The 15266-nt window shown below is 42.2% G+C and overlaps 1 protein-coding gene across 1 annotated transcript; it reads right to left on the bottom strand.

Moving 5' to 3' along the window:
- Positions 1-703: 703 nt before the first annotated feature.
- Positions 704-6141, bottom strand: LOC119332140. Its single transcript, XM_037605309.1, has 6 exons — positions 5588-6141; positions 2499-2567; positions 2335-2407; positions 2116-2254; positions 1836-2022; positions 704-1009 (listed from the first exon to the last, which is right to left on the bottom strand). Exons 1-6 carry the CDS (start codon positions 6028-6030, stop codon positions 976-978), a joined length of 945 nt encoding a protein of 314 aa, XP_037461206.1. The 5' UTR covers positions 6031-6141; the 3' UTR covers positions 704-975.
- Between the last annotated feature and the right edge of the window lie 9125 nt (positions 6142-15266).

Genomic DNA, 15266 nt, shown 5'->3' with positions numbered 1-15266 from the left:
TAAATTACAAGTCAACTAAGCATATGCGTGTGCAATTAGTCTTTCTGCCAACTAAACATCAATGTGTGTGCAACTAGACTACATTACAAGCCAACTAAATATCAATGTATGTGCAACTAAACTACATTACAAGCCAACTAAACATCAATGTGTGTGCGACTAGACTATATTACAAGAGGAGGTTGCACATCGACTTTCGTCGAGGCAATAGACTAGTCGCACATCAAAGTTGTCGTGGTTGCTAGGTTATAACCTCATATGAAGGCGCAGCTCCAAACATTAGTTTTGAAAAAAAGTTGCACGATGTAGTAATAAAGTTGCACAATGCAGTAATAGAGTTGCACTATATAGCTCCAAAGTTGGCATCGAAAAAAATTTGTTAAAATATACCCATGCGGGATCTAGTTTCAAAGATCTCGTCGCGAGGATTTCAATGGTGAAAACAGATTTGAATTCCGACACGCTGTTTGAAAGATATAGCTTTTTGAATTTTTAAAAACCCGAAATAAATGCAAATGGATCTGTCTTTCTTAAACTAAAGGAGCAGTATGAACGTATTTAATGCCACGCCTACATGCACTTGCAGACAAATAAATTACCACGTGCATGCGCTGTGAGAGCCGGCCGCTCGGTTCGACCAAAAAGTGTGCGGCCACTTTTTAGATTTCAGGATAACCATATAGTCAAACTGTCCAAGCTTGAGTGCACTGAAAGCAGCGATTACACTCACTCAGATCAGACAACACGAATATCACAATGTCTAATTTTAACTGATGAATTGTAGATAGACGCTAAACAGAACCAGACAGAATTGCAAAACCAAAAATGGTTTATGGGATTCTCCAAGTAAACATAGAAAATTTGGTCTCTTGTTCATCTAAATCGCTCCAAACTCAAAAGCGTTACATGAAATTGATAATATGTAGAACAAGACCATCCTGAAGCCGGTAAGAGCACACCAGATGAAGAGCCCTCCTAAGCCACCAGAGTGCTGGCAGTGGTAGACTCGCTGCAGACAATCAAGGATAAGTTGTCAGATTACACTCTAGTAACAACTGCAGGTATGAAAAGGGACACGACCCACCAAGAGCACAAAGCGACTTAGCAAAAATGCAAGCACAGATGAATGAATTACTTAAACAGGTTTTAAAGTTCAACAAAGCCAATGCTAGAGATTGTTAAACTAAAACAGGCCCATTCTCCACTTCTGCTACTATCTAGAGTATGGAAGTATCACACCAAAGATGAGATGTATTTGTTGGAATGCTTGAAAATTACAGCAAAAACTCCATTATAATGAAATAACAGAAAAAAGTTACCAACCAACTACTACCACAACCAAGTAAAGCTTAAACCCTACGATACATTTTATCAAAATAAAACAAGTCTTCCTTTCAAGTTGTGTACTCTTGTATGGAACAAGAAAACAAGAGGCAGATGGTTTCAGGTCTATACACATACTATGGGCACTAGTCAATTTCACCTAAACTTGAAGCAAACAGATGTCATCCTTGATTAAATAAGCTACTGAGTGGCATGCGTTTACAACACTAAACCCATAAAAACCAAGATAGCATACAGATATGCATACAGCAGCTCAGAACACAGCATCCACATGTTAAGCATGACAGGCAGCTTTCCACATAAAATGGCATTTGAGTAGCACCAGCTGATCAACCTAAAGCTTTCTACATAGTAATTTGTAAACATGCAGGACAGAATCAACTGATGCAACACAAAATAAATCCTAACATAACCGATTGGCACTGGCAAGTTCTCACGTTCAGTTGCAGTAAACCTAGCTAGGTAAAAGGTAAAGGAGCAGAGTAACTTACTACTTCCAGGTGGGCGGGAGCTTCTTGGTGCGCTTGTAGTAACGGGCAAGACGGTGGATCCTGCTCTCAACAAGAATGAGCCTGAATTTGGAGTCCTTGTCCTTCCTGTTCCTCTCAAGATGCTTCCTAATGGCGACAGCCTTCTTAATCAAAAAGTACAGATCCTCTGGGATTTCCGGCGCCAGGCCTGCACACAAAATTCTCAAACATCAACACACTTGCACAAGCATAAACAACGCTAGAAAAATGGGAATGGTGTTTAACAGGGGACGGATCTGACCATGAGCCTTGAGGATGCGGAGGATCTTGCTTCCCGTAACGCTCTTCACGAGGGGGATACCGTGCTGGTCACGGAGGAGAACGCCGATCTGCGAGGGCATCTGACCCTTCTTCGCAGCCTTCGTGATCAACTCGTCGACCTGCGCAAGAACCAAAAGCATCAGAATCACTCCAATCGGAAGAAATCGGCAAGGTCGGAGAGCAACCGAGGGGGGCTCACATCAGCGACGGCGGTCTTGACCCAGCTCGGGGGAGTCCTCTTGTACGGCAGCGCCGACGACGAGATACCCTTCCTGCGCCAAACAGTCGGGAAGCCGCCATTAGACCAGATAAACCACTGAAGCGAAGCAAGGATGATACGGGAGACCGGGTGCGAGGGGTTACCCGCGGCTGTGCATGCGCCCCATGGCGTCAGGCGAGGGGTTTAGCTCCGGCGACGGCGGCGTCGGTTGCCTGCAGCAGCGGCGGCGCGAAGGGCGAGAGGGGCTCGAGCGGCGGCGCGATTGGGGCGTGCGGGTTAGGGTTTTGGGGTGCTACTTATAATGAGCGGCGGCGCAGGGAGTGTGGTGCTAGGGCTGCGTCGCTTTGGGCCAGGCCGTCAGTACGTGTTAGCCCGGTTGGGATGGTTTCCGGGCCCATTGGACGCCTTAGCTTGGAGTTTCTTCTTCTTTGTCTAAAAAAAACTAGTACCAAGTTTCTAAGACCCCTATAAAAAAAACAAATCTCTAAGAAACATATATTTGCTCTAAATCCGTAACAATGGGTTATCTTTCCAGGCTTCATTAAGCTCATTTGCACAGACTTTCCATGGTATATTGTTGCGTGTGAGTGTGAGCATTGTGTTGTTATACTTTTTTTTATATGCAAATCTTTTGCGCCGTTATTTGTGGCATGGGAAGACAATATTGTTGCAAGTTTAGAAATACTGACTCGTTTCATTTCCTTATCAGTCCTTTTATCTCTTAGTCCTACTGAATTAGAATGGTCATAAATTGTGATCTAAAAAGTCTTTCTTATATTAGTTACAGAGGGAGTACATGGAAAACCCAGAACATCATCTGTGCAAGAGTTTGTTAGAGTTTGCATGGAGTATGGATGATTGTAATCTTTCATCCACGCAGATCCAGTCATTCTGTTCACTCGGGGGTGTGTGGGTTTCAATCAAGAAACACTAGTGAGGGGCATTGGCATCTTTTGATAACATAGCCATCTTAGCATAGAAAACATCAACTGGATTTTCCAGTATATCAACTAGAAACTTGAGTGTGCCCAACGTCACCAAAGCATTTCAGCAAAAAACATGTCTCGTCACAATGTCACCCTTCATCATACACTCAGAAAGAAAAATACAACCAACCAGACAACAAAATGGAATTTGATATACAGGTTTAGGTTGTCACCAAGCCCGGCTCATCCTCCATCAAACACAACTCCGAACTTTCTGAGAAGAGCACGTGGAAAATCAAGTATAGCTTCATTCTGGTTCAGAGAAGGGTTGTGTCTGGTCCTCTCACAAGTTGCTATCAGAGAAATGTGATAGAATATGAAGAAAAACAAGAGACACGCATTATGCCGCTGATAAGACATGCAGATAGTTCATAATTGCAGCGCGATGAACGATTAAACAGCAAACACAGCCAATGGATGTGATTCCACAGCGAATATTCTGAATGCAGATCGTCTATATACCAAACATATCAGAGGCCTTGAACAGAAGCTAGGGCAAACAAGCAGCTTATCTATTCCAAGATGTATGGCTAGCTGCGACCTGTGAGCAGCAAGTGATTTAACAAGGTCTACCAGAGATTCAGCAATATAACTTACAAATGAAGAACAGAGGTGGTTGGTGCAGCAAGAATCACATGTTGGATAAATGAACAGTCACTTTTACATCCTTTGAACTTTGTTGAACACAGGGGAACACAACCAATCATAAATTTTCATTTCCAAATAAAACATAGCAAAAATCTGAACTGCGCAGAAAGATTCTCAACATAAGGATTCATGCATTGCATATGATGTATATTATACATTTAACAGAGCCGGATTTTGGTCCCTTCAACAACTGAAGCCTACACCTAATGCCACCTACAAGAACATTAGCGGCTGCCCTTGGTGTAAACTAACAACAGAAGGTAGTTTGCCTCAATAAGAAGTAGTACGCCAAACATAAATGCACATAGGTCTCATTACCACGGATCAACAACACAGACTTATACAAATCAAGCCATATGCACAGAATATTTTGGTTAGAAGCTAGCGAGGTGGTTCATGGATCATGGCAATATTCATGAGCATGGACAAGCTCCGAGAGAACATATACCAAACTGGTAATATAATTCCTTATATGCCACTGGAAATTTACACGATTCCGACACGTGTCAATGACATTACAGCACCGCACGTGCCACTCATACAATGGGTGGCAAATATGGAGTCCAGAAAGTTCCAGTGACAAATAAGGAATATGTATAAACAGATGGTAAGTTTCCGAGTAGACTGAACTCTTCTAAGCATAAAATATATATTGGTTACTAAAACAACTCAGCTTATTGAAGTGACGTCATTACCGTCTGATTACAAAATAAGGTTGATCCAGTGAAACCATAACAAATTCATAATATTGCAGGTAAACTGAAAATACTGGCTTGTGAAATGTTATATTGCAGATATTATTAGATTATAGCTCTGCTGCTCTACATATGTCTCAATTTGATCCAGAACCTTACCATCCCAAGTAAGATTTAAAGCAGGCATGACAACGTATTGAACTAATAGGGTTACACTAAAGTACTTACTGTGAAAAAGGCAAGCACTGGGATGTGAGTGTAGCAAAACCAAGATCAATCAATGACCCAGCAAAACTAGACAGAGTTCCTAATATTGTAGGTAACTGAACCATAGATTGGATTGTGTGATCGATTTCACAGTATATTTATAGCTCTAATATGCCTAAATTCCAACAACCTTATTGTTGTGTGGCAATAAATTCAAGAGAGGCCTGTCAACAGCCACATGGTATTAACCGATCAAGTAAAACAAGAATGACCCTCCCGGCAAAAACAAATTATGCCAACGGCAGAGGTCCTACAACTCCATAATAAATCCATTTCTCCTGTGCTAGCATCAGAAATTATAAGATGCCATCAATTACAAGAAAAACAAATCATAGGCTGTATTAACATGAATGCATAAACTGGCGCATTTCACTGGTTTCTGATTAAGCAATCAATCAATCACAGAAAGAAACAGGATCCATGCTTTACATTGCAATACCATCGGACAGATCCATTAATCCATAATCACACCATTTTTATCCAAACCCTAGGGCGGTTGGGGAACCACAACGAAACCAAAGCACAAAACAGAAGCGCAGCAGATCAGATGAGATGATACGAAATAAAATCACGCGAAGGAGGAGTTATTAAATACGAAGAAGTCTGAGCAGGCTGGGAGACGGATCAATCCACTACTTGGCGACGATGCGGCGGATGAAGTCGTCGTAGCGGATGGTGCCGTCCGCGGCGACGTCGACCTCGCGGATCCACTCGTCGAACTCATGGGGCTCGAGCTTCTCGCCGATGGAGGTGAGGACGTGGCGGAGGTCCGCGACGGAGACGGTGCCCGACGCGTCCTTGTCGAGGACGCGGAAGGCGTCGCGGAGCGGGCGGTCGAACGGCTCCGGGCGGAGGTGGGCGCGCATGAGTTCGAGGAATCGCTTGAAGTCGAAGGGCGCCGTGAGCTTCTCCTGGGCGGTGATGTCGCGGAGCTGCGCCTGCGTCGGGTTCCCACCCAGGGAGCGCATGAGGACGCCGAGCTCCGAGGGGGCGATGCGGCCGTCGCCGTCAGTGTCGAAGAGGGAGAAGGCCTCCCGCATCGACGCAACCTGCTCGTCGCTCAGCTCCTTGCCGGCCATCGCCGCCGGTGGGGTCGGATCGGGGATTTGAGATCTCGCGACGCGGGGCGGTGAGGTGCGGTGCGTGCGTCTCAGGGAGGAAGACCGCGTTTGATTGATTTGGTGGTGAGGGGCATGTGAGAGGGGAGAAATGAAACGTGGGGTAGTGGCCGTGGTGCCGTGATCGATTTTTTTTTTTGAGAAATGTTTTTTTAGCCAAAAATAATATTTTTTTGCCGTGCCGCTGGACCTGCAGGGAGGTGGGCTTTCGGGCTATTTCTCTAGACCATTTTATGATCCGGACAGCGGGGGGATACGGCCTTGGCCTGCGAAGGGGGTCATGCGAGAAATGCGAGTGGGATCGGCCCATGTCCCCTCAGGTTTTAACCCAACCCAATTTCTTCTTAGAGGACAGGATTCACTAAAATATCTTTTGCTACAGAGAATGGCAAGTCCAAAAAATCTTTAATACAATTCCCAGAGTTCCTGTCGAAAAAAAAACTTTTGGTAGGAAACAAATTGAAGTGAGTTATGCCATATCCTATTTAGCACTTATAGGATATAATTCATTTTTGAGTCCAGGCTCATCTGCACCCACGCTGACGAAAAAAATAAAACAAATACTAAAAAATATCAAAATATTTCAAAAATTTTGTGTGTGGTAGATAATTTTTTTTGAAACGAGTGTGGTAGATAATTTGATGCGTGAGGTTCGCTTTAATTTTCAAATCATTTCGACATCTGAGCAGCTCTTAGCAAAAAAAAACAAATTCGGGGTCTGTAAAAAAGTTTACTGTTCACGCACTGTTCTGACCCGATTTGTCTTTTTTGCTGAGAGTTACTCAGATGTTCAAATGATCTGAAAATTGGAGCGAACATCATGCATCAAATTATCTACTACACAAAAAAGATTGGAATTTGTTGAATTTTTCTAGTATTTGTTTTGAAATTTTTCCTGTCCGATTGCAGATGAGCCTGGGCAGAAAACGCCGCACTCCTACTTATAGTGTTATGGTTAGAAGCCACACAATTTAGGAACTATATCTATACTATCTATATAGTGTATCAGTTTCGAAATGGATGTAGAGCATCAATCATAACCGTTAGCCTCTAAAAACAAAGGCTAAAATCAGCCGGATTCGCCATGAATAATAGACATATGTCGCCTCTACTGTGTTCTACAACATTCGTGTGGACCTTTCAGGAAAAAAAAGGCCCATATATGATGCCTCATGTGCCATATACCGCTAGAGTGCATGATGACTTCAACCCAGATAAGATGATTTCAAAGGAGAACGGGGAGAAAAAGAAAGTAGATTAACATAAAGTATTTTAGATGTCTACATGCCAGCAGCAGCCTCCTTCTCCTCCAAGAAATAAAGTTAGGGTTTGTGCTTCTCGCTGATGCCGGCACAGGTCCGCCTCGTCTCCGGTGGCCCTAAGGCCATGGAGGCGCGATGGATTCTGGCAAGGGCCGGCGGGGAGAGCTCCGTTTTTAGTCATTTTTTTCAATCTTGTTAGGGTTTGTGTCTTGCTCAGGAAGGCGAGGCGGCGGCGGCTCCCTGAAGATGGAATAAAGATCTCCCCGCCTATCCCCCATTCCGGCGGTGCATCTAGCATCGTTGGTGGGCGTGTGGAGGTGTGTCTTTGGCAGATCTATCTTTGCTGGATTTGCTCGGATCTCGTCGTTGTTCATCTACGTTCGTGTGTCTTTGGTTTGGATCCTTCCGATCTACGTTATTCTTTATCGGTGGTGGTTGCTATTCTGGGGTGCTGGTCCTATGGGGCCTTAGCACGACGACCTCCCGACTGTCTACTATAACGTTGTGCCCGACTCCAGCGATAGAGGGGCGATGATGGCGATGCGCCTTCGGCTCACTTCATGATTGTAGTCGTCGCTAGGTGGTCTACGGATCTGGATGTAATTTTTATTTCTGGTGTTTGTTGTACTGTCATGATTGAAGATGAATAAATTGAAACTTTTCCTGCAAAGAAAATGTCTACATACAATTTTTTACATAATATTAAAAACAATTGCGGGAGAATTTCTTTTTTCTTTAATCACTCCATGAATTGCACATGCATACATACTAGTCTTGTTTATAGCGAGAGCATCAACCGTCTCTCCTGAAGCAGTTCCCTACACGCTACAGTAGTCGGGCGGCCCATTCGTTTAACTAAACGTTGCGCTTGCGTGCTTTGTTTTTTCTTCTTTTTCTTTTAGGTTTCTCTATTTCTTCAATGGTTTTATACTTTTGTCCTTCACTTTTCCTTCACTTATATTATTTTTCATCGGTTTTCTTCATTTCTTTACCGGTTTAAACCGAGTGTGTTTCTTTATTTTTTTCTTTTCTTTTTTTCTTTAGTTTTTTGTTTCTTTCGTTAGTCTTCTCCCATTTTCTTTGATTCCTTTGTTTCCTTTCCTTTTCTGCGCTGGCTTTTTGCCGGTTTCTTGCTTTCTTTTCGTCTTCATTTTTTTGTTTCTTCCCTGATTTTAAATCTTTTTCCTTTGTTATACTTTCGTTTCCTCTGTTTTTTTCTCGTTTTTCTTTGCTTTCTTTATGTTTCTTTGTCGCTTTTCATCATTTTTCCTTTTTCTTCAACACATATCTAATTTTTCAGTGCATAGTGTACATTTTCGGTGTATACGTGAAACATTTTCTTTGACATACACTTTACATTTCTCAAGTACAAGATGTACATTTTTCTTACAATACATGTTATGAACACTTTTTTGAATACAAGGTCAACATTTTTTCAACACGCTAAGCATTTTTATTGTAATATACAATTTCATAAACCGCACGAAAAATTTGTAAATACATGATTAATATTTTCTAACATATGTTTTTATGTATACCTTTTTCATACAAATTTGTAAATTTGGAACATTTTTTGTATACATTTTAAAATTTTCAAATATGTGATTACCAATTTTGACAACTTATATCTTTTGACGTCTATTTATTCTATAGGCATTGTAGATTTTTTTCTACAGTAGGAATATTTTTCATAAACATGCTTAACATCTTGGAAAACATGATTAACATTTAAAAATAATAATTCATGTCTACTTTTTCTGTAAAAATTGGTTATTTTTTGTATACATTAGAAAGATTTTATATATACATATTTAACATTTTCTAAAAGCATGATTAATTTATTTAAATTTGGCACACTATTAGTTATTTTCCACCCGGTGTGCAGAATAAGTTATTTTCCACCCGAGGTAATCTTACGATCACTTCGTAATTAAATTACATTTGTAATTCAAATAGTTATATTTCTATTGATTCACTATGTAAAATTTGGTACAAAAAATAAAAATATATGTCATGAGACAAGAAAATTTGCAGTTTATGTATATTTTACACTATGTTTTTACGTTTGTAATTTTACATAACATGAAATATTTTTTACAACGATTATATATTTTCTTATGATATATTTTTATGTCGGAAATAAGACAAAACTTACGGAATGTAAAATTAGGTGCATTGATGGTAAAATAGAGGGGGTGAAGAATATATCCTATCACCTAGGGGTAGTTACCCAGCATGTCTTAATATACTATCATGTGGTAGTATCTATACTATTTTATCATTGTAAGTATGTTGATATACTCTATACAAGATACTTGAAACTGAATTGCATTAAAAAATTGCATGTTGGCCTATGATTTTTGTTATATTTGTGAAATACATATATACTTGTACGTAAAAGGACAAAATGTGATACATGCTACGGAAAAAGTAGCATATATAATACCTAAACATTCTTATATACTGCCTACTATACATACATACTCTTCGATTTGATTGATAATACATACAATATACAAACTCAAGTGGTGGTAACTACCACCAATGGTAGATAAAATGTGTCCTATTAATATATATGGACATACACATTGTACACTTCTTGTATAGAATTTTTTTATAAATTAGAAAAAAATTATACACATTCAAAAAAATTAATTGCGTGATTAACATTTTCAAATAAAATAAAAAACTAATGTACCTGTCTATCTATATTTTCTATATGCATTGTAATTTTTTTCAAAAAAATTCTATACACATTTAACATTTTGTAAATGCATGATAACCATTTTAAACTTTCTTATATAAAGTGATTTTGATAATAGATATATCCAGACTATTTTGAAGTACAAACATAAGTGAAAAATATGAAAAATAAAAATGCAAAAATGTGAAAGAAAATAGTGGAAGAAAAAACGTTGCAGGCCAATATCCGCGCTGGGTCTGACGGCTGCCTTAAGCGAGACGTCGGGAGCTCTCCTAGCTGCCGCTCTGTGTGGCAGCCCATGAAGGTAGCGACAGGCTACGATTTATAGCTCCAAAAAAATGTGGCATTACAGCGTGGCGATCCTATTTGGCGCTGCAAGCCACTATACGAGATAACAGAGAGTAACCACAGCGCCACCACGCCCGACCTGTTAACTAACATCTTATACGAATTTTCTTATTTCATCTTACATTTTACTTTCTTTTTTCCTTTTTTGTTTTTTGTTTTTTGTTTATTGTTTTTTTCGTTTTCGTTTTTTATCTTTTCTTTTTCTTCTTCCTGGCTTGATGCTTTTTTATATTTCGTGAACTTTTTCTTCAAATCAATGAACTTTTTTTAAAATTCGCTGAACTTTTTTCAAATTCAATGAACTTTTTCCAACTTTCATGATTTTTTTTTAAAATTTGATGAACTTTTTTCCAAATTGGATGAACTTTTCTTCAAAGTAATGAACTTTTTTCAAATCTACGAATATTTTTTCAAATTTGATGAACACTTTTTGAAAATTGATAAACTTTTTCAAGTTTGTGAACTTTTCTTCAAAAATGATGAACTTTTTTTAAAATTTATTAACCTTTTCTAATCTTGATTTATTTTCTCTAAAAAATTGACGCGATACAGTACATGGTTATGTGCAACAAATATCGTTGCAACCATGTTATTTTTTGTTTCACGTTGTTTCTAATCGCTCAAGGCAAAAGAGGTGGAGAAGGCTTGGCTTAGACGAGATCATTGGTCAAGCTTGTGAAGTTGATCGTGCTGGAGAGGCGGTCCTCGGTTTTTTGTTGCACATGCCTGACCAAGATTTATCTATTATGGGGTTTCAGAATATTCGGGAGATGATTGCCATTACGTCTTGGTATTTGTGGTGGGAAAGATGTAAACTAGTGCACAAGGAGAGAATTCAAGATGCTAAACAGATTTCAATGGGGATACTGAGGGAAATATGCCCTAGAGGCAATAATAAAATTTTATTTTTTATTTCCTTATTTCATGATGAAGATTTATTATTAATGCTAGAATTGTATTGATCAGAAACTTAAATACATGTATGAATACATAAACAAATCCCGTGTCCCTAGTATGCCTCTACTAGACTAGCTTGTTGATCAAAGATGGTTAAAGTTCCTGACCATGGACATGTGTTGTCATTTGATAACGAGATCACAACATTAGGAGAATGATGTGATGGACAAGACCCATCTGTTAGCTTAGCATAATGATCGTTCAGCTTTATTGCTATTGTTTTCTTCATGTCAAATACATATTCCTTCGACTATGAGATTATGCAACTCCCGGATACCGGAGGAATGCCTTGTGTGCTATCAAACGTCACAACATAACTGGGTGATTATGAAGATGCTCTACAGGTATCTCCGAAGGTGTCTGTTGAGTTGGCATAGATCGAGATTAGGATTTGTCACTCAGAGTATCGAAGAGGTATCTCTGGGCCCTATCGGTAATACACATCATAAGCTTGCAAGCAAACGACTAAGGAGTTAGTCTCAAGGTGATGTATTACAGAATGAGTAAAGCGACTTGTCGGTAACGGTATTGAACTAGGTATGAAGATACCGACGATCGAATCTCGGGCAAGTAACATACCGATAGACAAAGGGAATTACGTATGTTGTCATAACAGTTCAAACAATAAAGATCTTCGTAGAATATGCAGGAGCCAATATGGGCATCCAGTTTCCACTATTGGTTACTGACCGGAGAGGTGCCTCGGTCATGTCTACATAGTTCTCGAACCCGTAGGGTCCGCGCGCTTAACATTCATTGACGATATAGTTATATGAGTTATATGTTTTAGTGACCGAATGTTATTCGGAGTCCTGGATGAGATCACGGACATGACGATGAGTCTCTAAATGGTCGAGAGGTAAAGATTGATATATAGGACGATGGTATTTGGACGCCGGAAGTGTTTCGGGACGTACCGGGAAGGAACCGGGTCACTGGAAGGGGTTTCGGGTACCCCACGGCAAGTTATGGGCCTTATGGGCCAAAGGAGGGGACAAACCAACCCACAAGGGGCTGGTGCGCCCTCTCCCTTGTTTGGCCAGCCCTAGGGAAGGAAAGGGGGGTGAGGGAGTCCTGGACTAAGGGGTCCTCGGGCGTCCGGCCTGTTGGACATGGGCCGGACTAATGGGCTCTGAAGATACAAGATCGAAGACTCTCTCCCGTGTCCGGATGGGACTCTCCTTGGCGTGGAAGGCAAGCTTGGCGACCAAATATGAAGATTCCTTTCTCTATAACCGACCTTGTACAACCCTAGTCCCCTCCGGTGTCTATATAAACTGGAGGGCTTAGTCCAGATCAATATATATTCGATCATAGTCATACAGGCTAGACTTCTAGGGTTTAGCCATTACGATCTCGTGGTAGATCAACTCTTGTAATACTCATATTCATCAAGATCAATCAATCAGGAAGTAGGGTATTACCTCCATAGAGAGGGCCCGAACCTGGGTAAACATTGTGCCCCATGTCTCCTGTTACCATCGACCTTAGATGTATAGTTCGGGACCCTCTACCCGAGATCCGCCGATTTTGACACCGACATTGGTGCTTTCATTGGGAGTTCCACCGTGCCGTCATCAAAAGGTTTGATGGCTCCTTCAATCATCTACAATGACGCTGTCCAAGGGGAAGTCTTCCTTCCCAGACAGATCTTCGTGTTCGGTGGCTTCGCACTGCGGGCCAACTCGCTTGGCCATCTAGAGCAGATCGAAAGCTAAGCCCCTGGCCACCAGGTCAGATTTGGGAGCTTGAACTACGTCACAAATATCCGCGGAGACTTGATCTTCGATGGATTCGAGACCAGGGCAGTCGCTCCCCGTCACCTCGATGAACATGACTTAGATCTGTCATTGGGCCATACCTAGGAAATTGCACCTATAACCGCTCTGGCCTTAGATCCGGAGCAGATCGCGCCATCCGAGGACGGGAAGCTCGACCCCACCATGGAAGCCACAGACTCCATGGCGTTAAAGCCGCACACGGACCTAACCTCCGGTGATGTCTGTGTCACCGGAACCTCGGACTCGTTTCCGGCCATAAGGTCCGAACCATGTGCGTCCGCGTATGTCGAGCAGGACCAGTCTTCGTTCGCCGAATTCAGCGCCGCGAACATCTTCCAGCACTCGTCTTTAGGCGACATGCTGAACTCATTAAAAAATCTATCCTTAGCGGGGGATTCACAGCCGAATTATATCTGGTTCGAACTAAAAGCTGATGACAGGGAATTTCGCTTCCTACCCGCCACCCACTTCATAACCACTGTCGAAGACTTAACCGATATGCTTGATTACGGCTCCGAAGACATCGACGGTATGGACGACGATGCAGATGAGGAGCATGGCCAAAACCCGTCGTTCACCAGACACTGGACGGCCACTTCTTCGTACGAAGTGTACATGGTGGATACACCTAAAGAACCTAACGACGACGACAAAGAAGATCCAATCGAGGATAAACCTCCTGGGACACAGCCTAAGCGTCGACGTCAGCGGCACCGCTCTAAGTCATGTCGTGCAAAAGATAGCAATACCGACACAGGAGAAGATAATACTCCGGACGGTGCCGAAGATAATGAAGACCCTGTTGAAGCAACTTCTGAACAAGAAGAACGGGAAGATGGGCAAGTTAGCCCCGATGAACAGGCCATAAACGAAGACTCAGAGGACAGTAATTATCTTCCGCTCTTTGAGGATGAGGTGAGCCTCGGCAACGAGGATTTCATCGTGTCTGAGGAACCCCTCGAGCAGGAGCGCTTTAAGCGCCAGCTAATAGCCACTGCAAGGAGCCTGAAGAAGAAGCAGCAGCAGCTTCAAGCTGATCAAGATCTGCTAAACGATAGATGGACCGATGTCCTAGTAGCGGAAGAATACAACATTAAGCGCCCAGCCAAAAGTTACCCGAAGCGCAAATTGCTACCTCAGTTTGATAATGAGGCGCTGGAGCCCATACCATCATCACGCAACGGGGCTGACCGACCACCACATGGTCGGGATAAAGCGGCAACTCAAGCCGAATACCAGCCCGCCCTGCCTCATTATAAAGGCAGAGATAAAACAGCTCATGGTCACACATATGACCTTCAACAGGACCTAAACAATAGAGCAGGATATACCAGATTGATTTACAGATCACGAGGACGTGCCTTGACACGTGTCGACGACTATTTATCCGGATGTGACAAACCTAGTCATGCACGGGCCGAATGCCGCAGACCCGATATAGAGGTGCCGCACACCCTCTTTGCTTCACTGACGAAGTAATGGATCACGAATTCCCAGGAGGGATTAAACCCGTAAATATTGAATCATATGATGGAACAACTGATCCCGCGTATGGATCGAAGACTTCATTCTCCATATTCATATGGACCGCGGCGACGACCTTCATGCCATTAAATACCTCCCCATAAAACTCAAAGGACCAGCCCGACACTGGCTGAACAGCCTGCCCGAAAATTCCATCGGCAGCTGGGAGGACTTGGAAGAAGCCTTCCTTGACAACTTCCAAGGTACATATGTTTGACCTTCGGACGCTGATGACTTAAGACATATAGTTCAATAGCCCGAAGAGTCTGCCAGGAAATTCTGGACTAGGTTCTTAACTAAAAAGAACCAGATCGTCGACTGTCCGAATGCCGAAGCCCTAGCAGCCTTTAAACACAACATCCATGACGAATGGCTCGCCCGCCACCTCGGCCAAGAAAAGCCGAAGTCCATGGCAGCCCTCACGGCACTCATGACCCCGCTTTTGTGCGGGTGAGGATAGTTGGCTGGCCCGTAGCAAAAACAATGCAAGCGACGCCGGCACCCCTGAAGCCAAAAATATCAACGACAAGTCCCGACGCAATAGATACAAGCGTCGAAACAACAATGACAACACCGATGATACGGTGGTCAATGCCAGATTCAGTGGCTCTAAGTCCGGTT

Source organism: Triticum dicoccoides, chromosome 7A, assembly GCF_002162155.2.
Source record: "Triticum dicoccoides isolate Atlit2015 ecotype Zavitan chromosome 7A, WEW_v2.0, whole genome shotgun sequence".
NCBI classification, from domain to species: Eukaryota; Viridiplantae; Streptophyta; class Magnoliopsida; order Poales; family Poaceae; genus Triticum; species Triticum dicoccoides.
Note: the sequence above shows the minus strand (reverse complement) of the source record. Positions and strands in the feature narration are given on the sequence as shown.

What these genes read in the sequence shown, in the direction of transcription:
- LOC119332140 (XM_037605309.1), bottom strand. Translation starts at nt 6,030, where the DNA reads ATGGCCGGCAAGGAGCTGAGCGACGAGCAGGTTGCGTCGATGCGGGAG. An exon ending in GGGCGCATGCACAGCCGCGG is followed by an intron (nt 2,408 to 2,498) that starts GTAACCCCTCGC and finishes TGTTTGGCGCAG; the next exon opens with GAAGGGTATCTCGTCGTCGG. An exon ending in CTCCCGCCCACCTGGAAGTA is followed by an intron (nt 1,010 to 1,835) that starts GTAAGTTACTCT and finishes GATTGTCTGCAG; the next exon opens with CGAGTCTACCACTGCCAGCA.